This window comes from Pelobates fuscus, chromosome 5 (genome assembly GCF_036172605.1).
Source record: "Pelobates fuscus isolate aPelFus1 chromosome 5, aPelFus1.pri, whole genome shotgun sequence".
In the NCBI taxonomy this organism is placed as follows: domain Eukaryota; kingdom Metazoa; phylum Chordata; class Amphibia; order Anura; family Pelobatidae; genus Pelobates; species Pelobates fuscus.
Genome location: NC_086321.1, coordinates 171,866 through 190,000, shown reverse-complemented (window position 1 = coordinate 190,000; position 18,135 = coordinate 171,866). Strand labels below are relative to the sequence as shown.

Sequence of the window (18,135 nt, the reverse complement as noted above, 5' to 3'; positions counted from 1 at the left end):
AAAGCAGTTTTAGTGTATAGATCATTCCCCTGCAATTTCACTGCTCAATTCACTGTCATTTAGGAGTTAAATCACTTTGTTTCTGTTTATGCAGCCCTAGCCACACCTCCCCTGGCTATGATTGACAGCAGGGCCGTTTGAAGGAATTTGGGGGCCCCAAGCAAAACGGACATGGAGGCCCCCCCCCCAGATGCAGTGTCTGCAGGGCCGGTGCAAGGATTTTTGCCGCCCTAGGCAAAAGTAAAGTTTGCCGCCCCCCATGTAACATCACAGTGCCCCACCCATATGATCTGCCATGTTAACTAGCAGTGCCGCCGTGTTTACAATAAAAGGCCTGCAGGGACAGGCTATAGACACCAGAACCACTACATTAAGCTGCAGTGGTTTTGGGGACTATAGTGTCCCTTTAATGTGAGGTAAATTAGAGATTAGTGCCACGAATAATATAGTAGATTGCCTACTTACAACCAGATGAGGATGATGATGGGCTTCAGCTGCCGTCTGGCTCCACTGGTCTGGTGTAGAACAGGCTCTCTGGAGGCGGTCTGTAACTGTGGTCACAAAAATCAATGTTCTGGGAGAACGGGAAGCTGCTCCATTTTTTGAGGGCCATTTACACAGCTCAAGGTCTGGGTCCCAGGGTCCACCTTCATGTTCCACCAATGAGTTTGTTCACAGGGGTGTGTGTGTGGGGGGGAGGGGGAGGGGGAGGGGGAGGGGAGGGGGAGGGGGAGGGGGGGAGGGGGAGGGGGAGGGGGAGGGGGAGGGGGGGGGGATGTCCTGATGTGTGTAAGGAATGCATTGTGTGAATCTGTGTTTGTATGTGTAAGGGCTGCAAGGTGAGTTTGTGTATGTATGGGATGCAGTGTGTGTGTCTGTAAGGCAGTGTTTCCCAACCCAGTCCTCAAGGCACACCTACCAGTCCAGGATTTAAGGATTACCCAGTTTTGTCTAAGGTGTTTTTAGAAAAAAAAAGAAAAAACACCTTAGACACAACTGGGTCACCCCTAAATCCTGGACTGGTAGGTGTGCCTTGAGGACTGGGTTGGGAAACACTGCTGTAAGGGATGCACTGAGTGTGTGGAAGGGGTGCATTGTGTGTTGCTGTGTGTAAGGGATGCATTGCTTGTGTGTGTTTTTCTGTGTGCAAGGGGTGCATTGTGTGTGTGTGTGTGTGTGTGATGGATGTCAATATCTCCCCCTACCCCCGTCAATTTCCTTCTTCTCCCCCCCTCTCCAATTTCCTTCTTATCCCCCTCCCTCTCATTGCCTTCTCCCCCCCCCAATTTCCTTCTTCTCCCCCTCCCTCTCATTTCCTTCCTTCTCCCCCCTCCAATTTCCTTCTTCTCCCCCTCCCTCTCATTTCCTTCCTTCCCCCCTCCAATTTCCTTCCTCCCACCTCCAATTTCCTTCCTCCCACCTCCAATTTCCTTCCTCTCCCCCCTCCAATTTCCTTCCTCTCCCCCCTCCAATTTCCTTCCTCCCTCCCCCCTCAAGTTTCCTTCCTCCCTCCCCCCTCAAATTTCCTTCCTCCCTCCCCCTCAAGTTTCCTTCCTCCCTCCCCCTCAAGTTTCCTTCCTCCCTCCCCCCTCAAATTTCCTTCCTCTCCCCCTCCCTCAAATTTCCTTCCTCTCCCCCTCCCTCAAATTTCCTCCCTTCCTCTCCCTCTCCCTCAAATGTCCTCCCTTCCTCTCCCCCCTCCCTCAAATGTCCTCCCTTCCTCTCCCCCTCAAATTCCTACCTCTCCCTCCCCTCCCTCAAATTTCCTTCCTCTTCCCCCCCTTCGAATTTCCTCCCTTCCTCTCCCCCCCCAAAATGTCCTCCCTCCCTCTCCCCTCCCTCAAATTTCCTCCCTCCCTCTTCCCCCCTCCCTCAAATTTCCTCCCTCCCTCTCCCCCCCCACTCCCTCAAATTTCCTCCCTCCCTCTCCCCCCCACTCCCTCAAATTTCCTCCCTCCCTCTCCCCCCCACTCCCTCAAATTTCCTCCCTCCCTCCCCCCCCTCCCCCCCTCCACCCACTCAAATTTCCTCCCTCTCCCCCCCCACCCACTCGAATTTCCTCCCACTCCCCTCCACCCACTCGAATTTCCTCCCACTCCCCCCCACCCACTCAAATGTCCTCCCTCGCCCCCCCACCCACTCAAATTTCCTCCCTCTCCCCCCCACCCACTCAAATTTCCTCCCTCTCCCCCCCACCCACTCAAATTTCCTCCCTATCCCCCCCACCCACTCAAATTTCCTCCCTATCCCCCCCACCCACTCAAATTTTCTCCCTCCCCCCCACCCACTCAAATGTCCTCCCTCGCCCCCCACCCACTCAAATGTCCTCCCTTCGCCCCCCACCCACTCAAATGTCCTCCCTCTCCCCCCCACCCACTCAAATTTCCTCCCTCTCCCCCCCACCCACTCAAATTTCCTCCCTCTCCCCCCCACCCACTCAAATTTCCTCCCTCTCCCCCCCACCCACTCAAATCTCCTCCCTCTCCCCCCCACCCACTCAAATCTCCTCCCTCTCCCCCCACCCACTCAAATTTTCTCCCTCCCCCCCACACTCAAATTTTTTCCCTCTCCCCCCCACTCAAATTTTCTCCCTCTCCCCCCTCCCCCCTCCAATTTCCTCCCTCCCTCTCCCCCACTCACTGAAATGTCCTCCCCCAACTGGCTGTTCCTGACACCTGGCGGGCGCGCGAGGGAGCACTCTCCCTGGCTGAGTGCTTCCTCTTCAGCTCCCTCGCGCGCCGCGTACTGATGCCGGAGCCGGAAGATGACGTCATCTTCCGGCTCCGGCATCAGTACGGTGCGCGAGGGAGCTGAAGAGGAAGCACTCAGAGGAGAGTGCTCCCTCGCGCGCCCGCCGGGTGTCAGCAGGGCCAGCCTCTGGGGGGCCCTGAGGTGACCGGCTGCTGGGCCCCCCAGGAGAAGAGGCTGGCCCAGTGGGTACATACCGGGCCCCCTGCGACCCGGTATGTACCCACTGAATGTGGGGCCCGGACGACCTGAGCAGTCCGGGCCCCCCAGGACCGCATGCCCCCGCCGGCTCTGCTTGGGGCCCCGGGCCAGCTCGGGGCCCCAAGCAGTTGCTTGTTTTGCCTGTCGGGTAGCGACGGGCCTGATTGACAGAGCCTGCATGAAAAAAAAAACTGGTTTCACTTTCAAACAGATGTAATTTACCTTAAATAATTGTATCTCAATCTCTAAATTGAACTTTAATCACATACAGGAGGCTCTTGCAGGGTCTAGCAAGCTATTAACATAGCAGGGGATAAGAAAATCTTAATTAAACAGAACTTGCAATAAAGAAAGCCTAAATAGGGCTCTCTTTACAGGAAGTGTTTATGGAAGGCTGTGCAAGTTACATGCAGGGAGGTGTGACTAGGGTTCATAAACAAAGGGATTTAACTCCTAAATGGCAGAGGATTGAGCAGTGAGGCTGCAGGGGCATGTTCTATACACCAAAACTGCTTCATTAAGCTAAAGTTGTTCAGGTGACTATAGTGTCCCTTGTTAAATTGACACACAATGTTTCAGCACCGATCCGTCTCTCTCCACTTCTCAAACCACACAGAGGTGGAGGGAGGAGGATCAGAAATCCCAGCAGCACTGTGATCGCTGTGACATTTGCTGGGACATGTGACGTGCTGGGACAGCGCTATTGGCGGTTGCTGGTCTTCCTCTGACATCGAGGCACCCAGCAACAGTGTTAACCTCACGATCGCAGCAATCTGGCATTAACGTTAGTAAATGACGGAGATTTTCCGCCAACGGACCTTAACGCACGGACAAGGTTGACAGAAAATCTTCGTCTTCGGTTGGGAAGGGGTTAAAACAAGAAAAACTACCACAACAAGAGGGCATAGCCTTAAATTAGAGGGACAAAGGTTTAATAATATCCGGAAGTATTACTTTACTGAGAGGGTAGTGGATGCATGGAATAGCCTTCCAGCTGAAGTGGTAGAGGTTAACACAGTAAAGGAGTTTAAGCATGCGTGGGATAGGCATAAGGCTATCCTAACTATAAGATAAGGCCAGGGACTAATGAAAGTATTTAGAAAATTGGGCAGACTAGATGGGCCGAATGGTTCTTATCTGCTGTCACATTCTATGTTTCTATATATAAACAGAGTAACTCCTTCATTGCTACCGTACATATAAACAGATTAACTCCTTCATTGCTACCGTACATATAAACAGATTAACTCCTTCATTGCCACCGTACATATAAACAGATTAACTCCTTCACTGTCACCGTACATATAAACAGATTAACTCCTTCACTGCCACCGTACATATAAACAGATTAACTCCTTCATTGCTACCGTACATATAAACAGATTAACTCCTTCATTGCCACCGTACATATAAACAGATTAACTCCTTCACTGTCACCGTACATATAAACAGATTAACTTCTTCACTGCCACCGTACATATAAACAGATTAACTCCTTCATTGCTACCGTACATATAAACAGATTAACTCCTTCATTGCCACCGTACATATAAACAGATTAACTCCTTCACTGTCACCGTACATATAAACAGATTAACTTCTTCACTGCCACAGTACATATACACAGATTAACTCCTTCACTGCCACCGTACATATAAACAGATTAACTCCTTCACTGTCACCGTACATATAAACAGATTAACTCCTTCATTGCCACCGTACATATAAACAGATTAACTCCTTCACTGCCACCGTACATATAAACAGATTAACTCCTTCACTGCCACCGTACATATAAACAGATTAACGCCTTCATTGCCACCGTACATATACACAGATTAACTCCTTCATTGCCACCGCACATATACTTCACAGTACTTAGTGCCTGTGGCTTCTTTATTCTAAGAAATTCAACGATAAAAAGACATAGTTAGGTTTGGGAAATTGTATCATTTTTTATTTTGAACAAAGAGTTTAGAGTTTGATTTCGGGGTCTACTTAACTTTGTTTCTTGCTTGTCTGTCAACATATTTTTAGGATCCCAGGCAATAAAGAACAAATTTGTTTATGGTCTGGGATCCTGAAAATATGTTGAAATTTTTATTATTATTATTTGTATTATTATTTTTATTATTATTATTATTATTTTTATTATTTTTATTATTATTATTATTATTAATAATAATAATTACAAAGCGCCAGCATATTCCGCAGTGCAGAACAATTTTTCTGTAAGTTGTTGCATCCGCCTGGGCTGCGCAATGCAGAGTATTGGACTTGGACTGTATGTTGTGTGGACATATTGACTTACTAAACTGGGGTCTAAGCGTATTTTTTCACTTTTTTTTAGGACTTTGGTGACTACCAGGATGGATATTACTCTGTGCAGACTACAGAAGGGGAGCAGATTGCACAACTCATCGCTGGCTACATTGATATCATTCTCAAAAAGGTACTGTTTATGGAATTCACGCACCTTGTCTACCTCAATCTGTCCTTAAATAAGCTGCCAACTGGGGAGAATGTGTCCTTCAGTAAACTGCTTGGGGGAGGGACATATTCCTTGATAATCTGCAAGCTGGCTAATTGTGTCCCTTAATAAGCTGGGGGGGAAATGTGTCCCTCAATAGGATTCCATGGAGAGGGAGGGACATATTCCTTGATAAGCCACCAACTGGGGGGGAATGTGTCCCTCAATAGGATTCCATGGAGAGGGAGGGACATATTCCTTGATCAGCCACCAACGGGGGGGAATGTGTCCCTCAATAGGATTCCATGGAGAGGGAGGGACATATTCCTTGATAAGCCACCAACGGGGGGGAATGTGTACCTCAATAGGATTCCATGGAGAGGGTGGGACATATTCCTTGATAAGCCACCAACTGGGGGGGGGAAATGTGTCCCTCAATAGGATTCCATGGAGAGGGAGGCACATATTCCTTGATAAGCCACCAACGGGGGGGAATGCGTACCTCAATAGGATTCCATGGAGAGGGTGGGACATATTCCTTGATAAGCCACCAACTGGGGGGGAAATGTGTCCCTCAATAGGATTCCATGGAGAGGGAGGGACATATTCCTTGATAAGCCACCAACGGGGGGGAATGTGTACCTCAATAGGATTCCATGGAGAGGGTGGGACATATTCCTTGATAAGCCACCAACTGGGGGGGAATGTGTCCCTCAATAGGATTCCATGGAGAGGGAGGGACATATTCCTTGATAAGCCACCAACGGGGGGGAATGTGTACCTCAATAGGATTCCATGGAGAGGGAGGGACATATTCCTTGATAAGCCACCAACTTGGGGGGAATGTGTCCCTCAATAGGATTCCTTGGAGAGGGTGGGACATATTCCTTGATAAGCCACCAACGGGGGGGATGTGTCCCTCAATAGGATTCCATGGAGAGGGAGGGACATATTCCTTGATAAGCCACCAACTGGGGGGGAATGTGTCCCTCAATAGGATTCCATGGAGAGGGAGGGACATATTCCTTGATAAGCCACCAACTGGGGGGGAATGTGTCCCTCAATAGGATTCCATGGAGAGGGAGGGACATATTCCTTGGTAAGCCACCAACGGGGGGGATGTGTCCCTCAATAGGATTCCATGGAGAGGGTGGGACATATTCCTTGCTAAGCTGCCAACTGGTGGGGAATGTGTCCCTCAAAAGGATTCCTTGGAGAGGGAGGGACATATTCCTTGATAAGCTACCAACTGGGGGGGAATGTGTACCCGAATAGGATTTCATGGAGAGGGTGGGACAAATTCCTTGATAAGCTGCCAACTGGGGGGGGGGGAATGTGTGCCTCAATAGGATTCCTTGGAGAGGGTGGGACCTATTCCTTGATAAGCCACCAACTTGGGGGGGGGGGGGAGGGGGATGTGTCCCTCAATAGGATTCCAGGGAGAGGGTGGGACATATTCCTTGATAAGCCACCAACTGGAGGGGGGGAGAGGAGGGGTGGGGAGGAAAGGGGGAGAGAAGGGGTGGGGAGGAAAGGGGGAGAGGAGGGGGAGGAAAGGGGGAAAGGGGGGGCGGGATGTGTGCCTCAATAGGATTCCATGGAGAGGGTAGGATATATTCCTTGATAAGCTGCCAACTGGTGGGGAATGTTTCCCTCAATAGGATTCCTTGGAGAGGGAGGGACATATTCCTTGATAAGCCACCAACTGGGGGGGAATGTGTACCTCAATAGGATTCCATGGAGAGGGTGGGACATATTCCTTGATAAGCCACCAACTGGGGGGGAATGTGTACCTCAATAGGATTCCATGGAGAGGGTGGGACATATTCCTTGATAAGCCACCAAAATGGGGGGGAATGTGTCCCTAAATAGGATTCCATGGAGAGGGTGGGACATATTCCTTGATAAGCCACCAACTTGGGGGGGGGGGAGGGGAGGGGATGTGTCCCTCAATAGGATTCCATGGAGAGGGTGGGACATATTCCTTGATAAGCCACCAACTGGAGGGGGGGAGAGGAGGAGGGGGGGAGAGGAGGGGGAGGGGGGGAGAGGAGGAGGAGGGGGGGAGAGGAGGAGGAGGGGGGGGAGAGGAGGAGGAGGGGGGGGAGAGGAGGAGGAGGGGGGGAGAGGAGGAGGAGGGGGGGGAGAGGAGGAGGAGGGGGGGGAGAGGAGGAGGAGGGGGGGAGAGGAGGAGGGGGGGGAGGAGGAAAGGGGGAGCGGGGAGGAAAGGGGGGGCGGGATGTGTGCCTCAATAGGATTCCATGGAGAGGGTAGGATATATTCCTTGATAAGCTGCCAACTGGTGGGGAATGTGTCCCTCAATAGGATTCCTTGGAGAGGGAGGGACATATTTCTTGATAAGCCACCAACTGGGGGGGGAATGTGTACCTCAATAGGATTCCATGGAGAGGGTGGGACATATTCCTTGATAAGCCACCAACTGGGGGGGAATGTGTCCCTCAATAGGATTCCTTGGAGAGGGAGGGACATATTCCTTGATAAGCCACCAACTGGGGGGGAAATGTGTCCCTCAATAGGATTCCTTGGAGAGGGAGGGACATATTCCTTGATAAGCCACCAACTGGGGGGGGAAATGTGTACCTCAATAGGATTCCATGGAGAGGGTGGGACATATTCCTTGATAAGCCACCAACTGGGGGGGAATGTGTCCCTCAATAGGATTCCTTGGAGAGGGAGGGACATATTCCTTGATAAGCCACCAACTGGGGGGGAAATGTGTCCCTCAATAGAATTCCTTGGAGAGGGAGGGACATATTCCTTGATAAGCCACCAACTGGGGGGGAATGTGTACCTCAATCGGATTCCATGGAGAGGGTGGGACATATTCCTTGATAAGCCACCAACTTGGGGGGAATGTGTCCCTAAATAGGATTCCATGGAGAGGGTGGGACATATTCCTTGATAAGCTGCCAACTTTGGGGGAGATTGTTAATGTGGCCCTGGATAATCTGGTGAGAAGTTGAACACGTGTCTCAATGAGCTTCCAGCAGGATAGACCTGTTGCCAGCTGGCCAGCATGAATGTGCCCCTTGGTAAGCTGCCAGGGGAAAGAATGTGCCCCTTGGTAAGCGGCCCGGGGAAAGAATGTGCCCCTTGGTAAGCGGCCAGGGGAAAGAATGTGCCCCTTGGTAAGCGGCCAGGGGAAAGAATGTGCCCCTTGGTAAGCGGCCAGGGGAAAGAATGTGCCCCTTAATAAGCTGCCAGGGGAAAGAATGTGCCCCTTGGTAAGTTGCCAGTGGAAAGAATGTGCCCCTTAATAAGCTGCCAGGGGAAAGAATGTGCCCTTTGGTAAGCTGCCAGGGGAAAGAATGTTCCCCTTAATAAGCTGCCAGGGGAAAGAATGTGCCCCTTAATAAGCTGCCAGGGGAAAGAATGTGCCCTTTGGTAAGCTGCCAGGGGAAAGAATGTGCCCCTTAATAAGCTGCCAGGGGAAAGAATGTGCCCCTTAATAAGCTGCCAGGGGAAAGAATGTGCCCCTTAATAAGCTGCCAGGGGAAAGAATGTGCCCCTTAACAAGCTGCCAGGGGAAAGAATGTGCCCCTTAACAAGCTGCCAGGGGAAAGAATGTGCCCCTTGGTAAGCTGCCAGGGGAAAGAATGTGCCCCTTGGTAAGCTGCCAGGGGAAAGAATGTGCCCCTTGGTAAGCTGCCAGGGGAAAGAATGTGCCCCTTGGTAAGCTGCCAGGGGAAAGAATGTGCCCCTTGGTAAGCTGCCAGGGGAAAGAATGTGCCCCTTAATAAGCTGCCAGGGGAAAGAATGTGCCCCTTGGTAAGCTGCCAGGGGAAAGAATGTGCCCCTTGGTAAGCGGCCAGGGGAAAGAATGTGCCCCTTAATAAGCTGCCAGGGGAAAGAATGTGCCCCTTAATAAGCTGCCAGGGGAAAGAATGTGCCCCTTAATAAGCTGCCAGGGGAAAGAATGTGCCCCTTAACAAGCTGCCAGGGGAAAGAATGTGCCCCTTGGTAAGCTGCCAGGGGAAAGAATGTGCCCCTTGGTAAGCTGCCAGGGGAAAGAATGTGCCCCTTGGTAAGCTGCCAGGGGAAAGAATGTGCCCCTTGGTAAGCTGCCAGGGGAAAGAATGTGCCCCTTGGTAAGCTGCCAGGGGAAAGAATGTGCCCCTTGGTAAGCTGCCAGGGGAAAGAATGTGCCCTTTGGTAAGCTGCCAGGGGAAAGAATGTGCCCCTTAATAAGCTGCCAGGGGAAAGAATGTGCCCCTTAATAAGCTGCCAGGGGAAAGAATGTGCCCCTTAATAAGCTGCCAGGGGAAAGAATGTGCCCCTTGATAAGCTGCCAGGGGAAAGAATGTGCCCCTTAATAAGCTGCCAGGGGAAAGAATGTGCCCCTTGGTAAGCTGCCAGGGGAAAGAATGTGCCACTTGGTAAGCTGCCAGGGGAAAGAATGTGCCACTTGGTAAGCTGCCAGGGGAAAGAATGTGCCCCTTGGTAAGCGGCCAGGGGAAAGAATGTGCCCCTTGGTAAGCTGCCAGGGGAAAGAATGTGCCCCTTGGTAAGCTGCCAGGGGAAAGAATGTGCCCCTTGGTAAGCTGCCAGGGGAAAGAATGTGCCCCTTGGTAAGCGGCCAGGGGAAAGAATGTGCCCCTTGGTAAGCTGCCAGGGGAAATAATGTGCCCCTTGGTAAGCGGCCAGGGGAAAGAATGTGCCCCTTGGTAAGCTGCCAGGGGAAAGAATGTGCCCCTTAATAAGCTGCCAGGGGAAAGAATGTACCCCTTGGTAAGCTGCCAGGGGAAAGAATGTGCCCCTTGGTAAGCTGCCAGGGGAAATAATGTGCCCCTTGGCATCCAGTCATTGAGTGAATGTACCTCTCAGTGAGCGACAATTGGGGAAACTTGTCCTTTGGTGAGTTGCCTGCATGGCATACATTTTACCAGAAAGAATCCATTTCCTGCTAAGTGGTGGCTTGTTTTTGAAATAAGTAATTGTATGGGTTTTTTTTTTTTTTACCCTCCTCCTCTTTCAAATGGTAAGAGTAATGAGAGACAAGCTACCTACTAACAGCTATTCAACCAGTTGTGTTTCTCATTATATAGAAGAAGAGTAAAGATCACTTTGGACAGGAAGGAGATGAGGAATCAACGATGCTGGAGGATTCGGTTTCCCCAAAGAAGTAAGACCATTAACCAATCCTGTAACTGGCAGAATAGGTGTTTTCACGTTTTACTAGTCCCCTCTCTCCACTTTAACAATGCAATACCGAGGATAAACACGGCCCTTTATATCAGGATAGCTTTGATGTCATCTGTGCCTGCAGAAATGCACTACTCAGAAAGAAGTGAATGCTTGGATTTATGGTATCCAAGTGAGGATTTGTTTGGGTGCTAATCTCAGGTGTCCTTTTACGGCCATTATTAGATGACCATTGTGGTTAAGCTTTTCTTTTATTGGTTCTCATCTCTAAAGCCTTATTTATTTATATGCCGGGATCAATGCCACATCATCTTGTTTCCTCTTGCCCCATCTTTGTTCTTGTGATTTCAAACTTCCCTCCCTTTGTTTACTTGTTTATTTTCAGCTATTCTTCACAGAGCTCTGGAATTCCATGTTACGCCGTGTTCTTTTACATTTCAGGTCGACTGTCCTACAGCAGCAGTTTAACCAAGTAGGGAAGGTAGAGCATGGCTCTGTGGCTCTCCCAGCTATCATGCGCTCAGGAGCCGGGGGGCCCGAGAACTTTCAAGTGGGCTCCATGCCACAAGCACAGCAGCAGATCACTAGCGGACAGATGCACTGGGGCCACATGCCTCCTCTGGTGAGTGGGTCTCTTGAATTTAACCAGCTTAACTGCATAAATCAATTTAAGGTGAAAGCAACATTACTATTTTAGCACAGTGTGAGGCTATTCTGTCTGACTGAGCAGTGTTTGAGGCTTTTCTTTCTGACTGAGCACCGTGGGAGGTTATTTTGTCTGTCGGCTGAACAGCATGGGAGGTTATTGTGTATGTCGGCTGAGCAGCGTGGGAGGTTATTGTGTATGTCGGCTGAGCAGCGTGGGAGGTTATTGTGTATGTCGGCTGAGCAGCGTGGGAGGTTATTGTGTATGTCGGCTGAGCAGCGTGGGAGGATATTGTGTCTTTTGGCTGAGCAGCGTTGGTGGTTATTGTGTCTTTTGGCTGAGCAGCGTGGGAGGTTATTGTGTCTGTCGGCTGAGCAGCGTTGGAGGTTATTGTGTATGTCGGCTGAGCACCGTGGGAGGATATTGTGTCTTTTGGCTGAGCAGCGTTGGTGGTTATTGTGTCTTTCGGCTGAGCACCGTGGGAGGATATTGTGTCTTTTGGCTGAGCAGCGTGGGAGGTTATTGTGTCTTTTGACTGAGCAGCGTTGGTGGTTATTGTGTCTTTCGGCTGAGCACCGTGGGAGGATATTGTGTCTTTTGGCTGAGCAGCGTGGGAGGATATTGTGTCTTTTGGCTGAGCAGCGTTGGTGGTTATTGTGTCTTTTGGCTGAGCAGCGTGGGAGGTTATTGTGTCTGTCGGCTGAGCAGCGTTGGAGGTTATTGTGTATGTCGGCTGAGCACCGTGGGAGGATATTGTGTCTGTCGGCTGAGCAGCGTGGGAGGTTATTGTGTCTTTTGGCTGAGCAGCGTTGGTGGTTATTGTGTCTTTCGGCTGAGCACCGTGGGAGGATATTGTGTCTTTTGGCTGAGCAGCGTGGGAGGTTATTGTGTCTTTTGACTGAGCAGCGTTGGTAGTTATTGTGTCTGTCGGCTGAGCAGCGTGGGAGGTTATTGTGTCTGTCGGCTGAGCAGCGTTGGTGGTTATTGTGTATGTCGGCTGAGCAGCGTGAGAGGTTATTGTGTCTGTCGGCTGAGCAGCATGGGAGGTTATTGTGTCTGTCGGCTGAGCAGCGTGGGAGGTTATTGTGTATGTCGGCTGAGCAGCGTTGGAGGTTGTGTCTGTCGGCTGAGTAGCGTGGGTGGTTATTGTGTCTGTCGGCTGAGTAGCGTGGGTGGTTATTGTGTCTGTCGTCTGAGCATCGTGGGAGGTTATTGTGTCTGTCGTCTGAGCATCGTGGGAGGTTATTGTGTCTTTCGGCTGAGAAGCGTGGGAGGTTATTGTGTCTTTTGGCTGAGCAGCGTTGGTGGTTATTGTGTCTTTTGGCTGAGCAGCGTGGGAGGTTATTGTGTCTTTTGGCTGAGCAGCGTTGGTGGTTATTGTGTCTTTTGGCTGAGCTGCGTGGGAGGTTATTGTGTCTGTCGGCTGAGCTGCGTGGGAGGTTATTGTGTCTGTCGGCTGAGCTGCGTGGGAGGTTATTGTGTCTGTCGGCTGAGCTGCGTGGGAGGTTATTGTGTCTGTCGGCTGAGCTGCGTGGGAGGTTATTGTGTCTTTCGGCTGAGAAGCGTGGGAGGTTATTGTGTCTTTCGGCTGAGAAGCGTGGGAGGTTATTGTGTCTTTCTGCTGAGAAGCGTGGGAGGTTATTGTGTCTTTCGGCTGAGAAGCGTGGGAGGTTATTGTGTCTTACGGCTGAGAAGCGTGGGAGGTTATTGTGTCTTTCGGCTGAGAAGCGTGGGAGGTTATTGTGTCTTACGGCTGAGAAGCGTGGGAGGTTATTGTGTCTTTCGGCTGAGAAGCGTGGGAGGTTATTGTGTCTTTCGGCTGAGAAGCGTGGGAGGTTATTGTGTCTTTCGGCTGAGAAGCGTGGGAGGTTATTGTGTCTTTCGGCTGAGCTGCGTGAGAGGTTATTGTGTCTTTCGGCTGAGCTGCGTGGGAGGTTATTGTGTCTGTCGGCTGAGCTGCGTGGGAGGTTATTGTGTCTGTCGGCTGAGCTGCGTGGGAGGTTATTGTGTCTGTCGGCTGAGTTGCGTGGGAGGTTATTGTGTCTGTCGGCTGAGCAGCGTGGGAGGTTGTGTCTTTCGGCTGAGAAGCGTGGGAGGTTATTGTGTCTTTCGGCTGAGCTGCGTGGGAGGTTATTGTGTCTGTCGGCTGAGCTGCGTGGGAGGTTATTGTGTCTGTCGGCTGAGCTGCGTGGGAGGTTATTGTGTCTGTCGGCTGAGCTGCGTGGGAGGTTATTGTGTCTGTCGGCTGAGCTGCGTGGGAGGTTATTGTGTCTGTCGGCTGAGCTGCGTGGGAGGTTATTGTGTCTGTCAGCTGAGCAGCGTGGGAGGTTATTGTGTCTGTCAGCTGAGCAGCGTGGGAGGTTGTGTCTGTCGGCTGAGCAGCGTGGGAGAATATTGTGTCTGTCGGCTGAGCAGCGTGGGAGGTTATTGTGTCTGTCGGCTGAGCAGCGTGGGAGGTTATTGTGTCTGTCGGCTGAGCAGCGTGGGCGCTTATTGTGTCTGTCGGCTGAGCAGCGTGGGCGCTTATTGTGTCTGTCGGCTGAGCAGCGGGGGCGCTTATTGTGTCTGTCGGCTGAGCAGCGGGGGCGCTTATTGTGTCTGTCGGCTGAGCAGCGGGGGCGCTTATTGTGTCTGTCAGCTGAGCAGCGTGGGAGGTTATTGTGTCTGTCGGCTGAGCAGCGTGGGCGCTTATTGTCTGTCAGCTGAGCAGCGTGGGAGCTTATTGTGTCTGTCGGCTGAGCAGCTTTTGAGCAGAATCATGTATATGATGCTTGTAATCATTTTTGTCCTTTTTAGACCTCGGCCCAACAGGCACTCACCGGAACCATAAACTCCAGCATGAATGCAGTGAATGCTGCTCAGGCAACTCTGGATGACTTTGACACTCTGCCAGCCTTGGGACAAGATGCAGTGAGTATTTATTCAATTTTTCATTTATTTTTCAATTACTTTGATTCTGACTAAAGATTTTGAACAGACAAATTTACTTTTAACATACATTTACTTTTTTTTTTTTTTTTTAAACTAAGGGCATGAATTTTGGCTACACTAAGCCTTTTTGTAACTTTGTTTTCGTGCATTTTAGAGTATTACATATTATATATTGCAAGTTACAATATTCCTCTATCACCGCTTCTCACATTCAGGCAGCCAAAGCCTGGAGGAAGAACAAGATGGACGAATCCAAACATGAAATCCATTCTCAGGTGGACGCTATTACTGCAGGGACTGCCTCTGTTGTAAATCTTACAGCTGGTGAGTGAAACCAGGTGGGGACACCACGAAAAGCAAGTTTAATAGAACACTCCAAGCATAATTACCACATTAGCATGCTATATACCATTGTATCCCGTGCCATAGAACCCAATCATACAACATGCTATATACCATTGTATCCCGTGCCATAGAACCCAATCATACAACATGCTATATACCATTGTGTCCCGTGCCATAGAACCCAATCATACAGCATGCTATATACCATTGTATCCCGTGCCATAGAACCCAATCATACAGCATGCTATATACCATTGTGTCCCGTGCCATAGAACCCAATCATACAGCATGCTATATACCATTGTGTCCCGTGCCATAGAACCCAATCATACAGCATGCTATATACCATTGTGTCCCGTGCCATAGAACCCAATCATACAGCATGCTATATACCATTGTGTCCCGTGCCGTGCCATAGAACCCAATCATACAGCATGCTATATACCATTGTGTCCCGTGCCATAGAACCCAATCATACAGCATGCTATATACCATTGTATGCCATGCCGTAGAACCCAATCATACAGCATGCTATATACCATTGTGTCCCGTGCCATAGATCCCAATCATACAGCATGCTATATACCATTGTGTCCCGTGCCGTGCCGTAGAACCCAATCATACAGCATGCTATATACCATTGTGTCCCGTGCCATAGAACCCAATCATACAGCATGCTATATACCATTGTGTCCCGTGCCATAGAACCCAATCATACAGCATGCTATATACCATTGTGTCCCGTGCCATAGAACCCAATCATACAGCATGCTATATACCATTGTATGCCATGCCGTAGAACCCAATCACACAGCATGCTATATACCATTGTGTCCCGTGCCGTGCCATAGAACCCAATCATACAGCATGCTATATACCATTGTGTCCCGTGCCATAGAACCCAATCATACATCATGCTATATACCATTGTGTCCCGTGCCATAGAACCCAATCATACAGCATGCTATATACCATTGTGTCCCGTGCCATAGAACCCAATCATACAGCATGCTATATACCATTGTGTCCCGTGCCGTGCCGTAGAACCCAATCATACAGCAGACTATATACCATTGTGTCCCGTGCCATAGAACCCAATCATACAGCATGCTGTATACAAGTGATGGCAAACCTTTTTGAGCCCGAGTGCCCAAACCGCAATACATGCCAACTTTTTTTTTCCTTAAAGTGCCAACACGGCAATTAAACCTGAATACTAAGGTTTAAGTTTAGAAAAAAAACAACTCGTACAGTTGTCCAAACTAATTAACATATTTTGTTTTAAAAGAACACAACAGAGAGTTCAATGATACAAATTTTAAATAATTATATAAATAGATAATATTAAGCTTATATTTATGAGTATCTCCAACAAATGCAATACATACACACAGACTGCTGAACACATTCACACACTGACTGCTTAATACATACACACATAGACTGCTAAACACACACACACAGACAGACTGCTAAACACACACACACACACACAGACAGACTGCTAAACACACACAGACTGCTAAACACACACACACACACAGACAGACTGCTAAACACACACAGACAGACAGACAGACTGCTAAACACACACACACAGACAGCTAAACACACACACACACACACACAGACAGCTAAACACACACACACAGACAGACTGCTAAACACACAGACAGACTGCTAAACACACACACACAGACTGCTAAACACACACACACAGACAGACTGCTAAACACACACACACAGACAGACTGCTAAACACACACACACAGACAGACTGCTAAACACACACACACAGACAGACTGCTAAACACACACACACAGACAGACTGCTAAACACACACACACACACACACACACACAGACAGACTGCTAAACACACACACACAGACAGACTGCTAAACACACACACACACACACAGAGACAGACTGCTACACACACACAGAGACAGACTGCTAAACACACACACACACACAGACAGACTGCTAAACACACACACACACACACACAGACAGATTGCTAAACACACACACACACACACAGACAGACTGCTAAACACACACACACAGACAGACAGACTGCTAAACACACACACACAGACAGACAGACTGCTAAACACACACACACACACAGACAGACTGCTAAACACACACACACACACACACAGACAGACTGCTAAACACACACACACACACAGACAGACTGCTAAACACACACACACACAGACAGACTGCTAAACACACACACACACACACAGACAGACTGCTAAACACACACACACACACAGACAGACTGCTAAACACACACACACACACACACAGACAGACTGCTAAACACACACACACACACACACAGACAGACTGCTAAACACACACACACACACACAGACAGACTGCTAAACACACACACACACACACACACAGACAGACTGCTAAACACACACACACACACACAGACAGACTGCTAAACACACACACACACAGACAGACTGCTAAACACACACACACACACAGACTGCTAAACACACACACACACACAGACAGACTGCTAAACACACACACACACAGACAGACTGCTAAACACACACACACACAGACAGACTGCTAAACACACACACACACAGACAGACTGCTAAACACACACACACACAGACTGCTAAACACACACACACACAGACAGACTGCTAAACACACACACACAGACAGACAGACTGCTAAACACACACACACAGACAGACAGACTGCTAAACACACACACACACACAGACAGACTGCTAAACACACACACACACACACACAGACAGACTGCTAAACACACACACACACACAGACAGACTGCTAAACACACACACACACAGACAGACTGCTAAACACACACACACACACACAGACAGACTGCTAAACACACACACACACACAGACAGACTGCTAAACACACACACACACACACACAGACAGACTGCTAAACACACACACACACACACACAGACAGACTGCTAAACACACACACACACACACAGACAGACTGCTAAACACACACACACACACACACACAGACAGACTGCTAAACACACACACACACACACAGACAGACTGCTAAACACACACACACACAGACAGACTGCTAAACACACACACACACACAGACTGCTAAACACACACACACACACAGACAGACTGCTAAACACACACACACACAGACAGACTGCTAAACACACACACACACAGACAGACTGCTAAACACACACACACACAGACAGACTGCTAAACACACACACACACAGACAGACTGCTAAACACACACACACACAGACAGACTGCTAAACACACACACACAGACAGACTGCTAAACACACACACACACAGACAGACTGCTAAACACACACACACACACACACACACACACACACAGACAGACTGCTAAACACACACACACAGACAGACTGCTAAACACACACACACACACAGACAGACTGCTAAACACACACACACACACACACACACACAGACAGACTGCTAAACACACACACACACACACAGACAGACTGCTAAACACACACAGACAGACTGCTAAACACACACACACACAGACAGACTGCTAAACACACACACACACAGACAGACTGCTAAA

At 49.5% G+C, this 18,135-nt stretch overlaps 1 protein-coding gene across 2 annotated transcripts in view; it reads left to right on the top strand.

The window, feature by feature from the left end:
- Positions 1–18,135, top strand: part of LOC134610544 (talin-1) — a 180,134-nt gene that overhangs the window by 74,678 nt on the left and 87,321 nt on the right. For both annotated transcript variants that reach the window (XM_063453511.1, XM_063453510.1), the window contains exons 12-16: positions 5,300–5,401; positions 10,486–10,562; positions 11,024–11,204; positions 14,025–14,138; positions 14,375–14,483. In XM_063453511.1, coding sequence (XP_063309581.1) covers positions 5,300–5,401; positions 10,486–10,562; positions 11,024–11,204; positions 14,025–14,138; positions 14,375–14,483 — 583 coding nt within the window. The remainder of the gene's footprint in view (positions 1–5,299; positions 5,402–10,485; positions 10,563–11,023; positions 11,205–14,024; positions 14,139–14,374; positions 14,484–18,135) is intronic.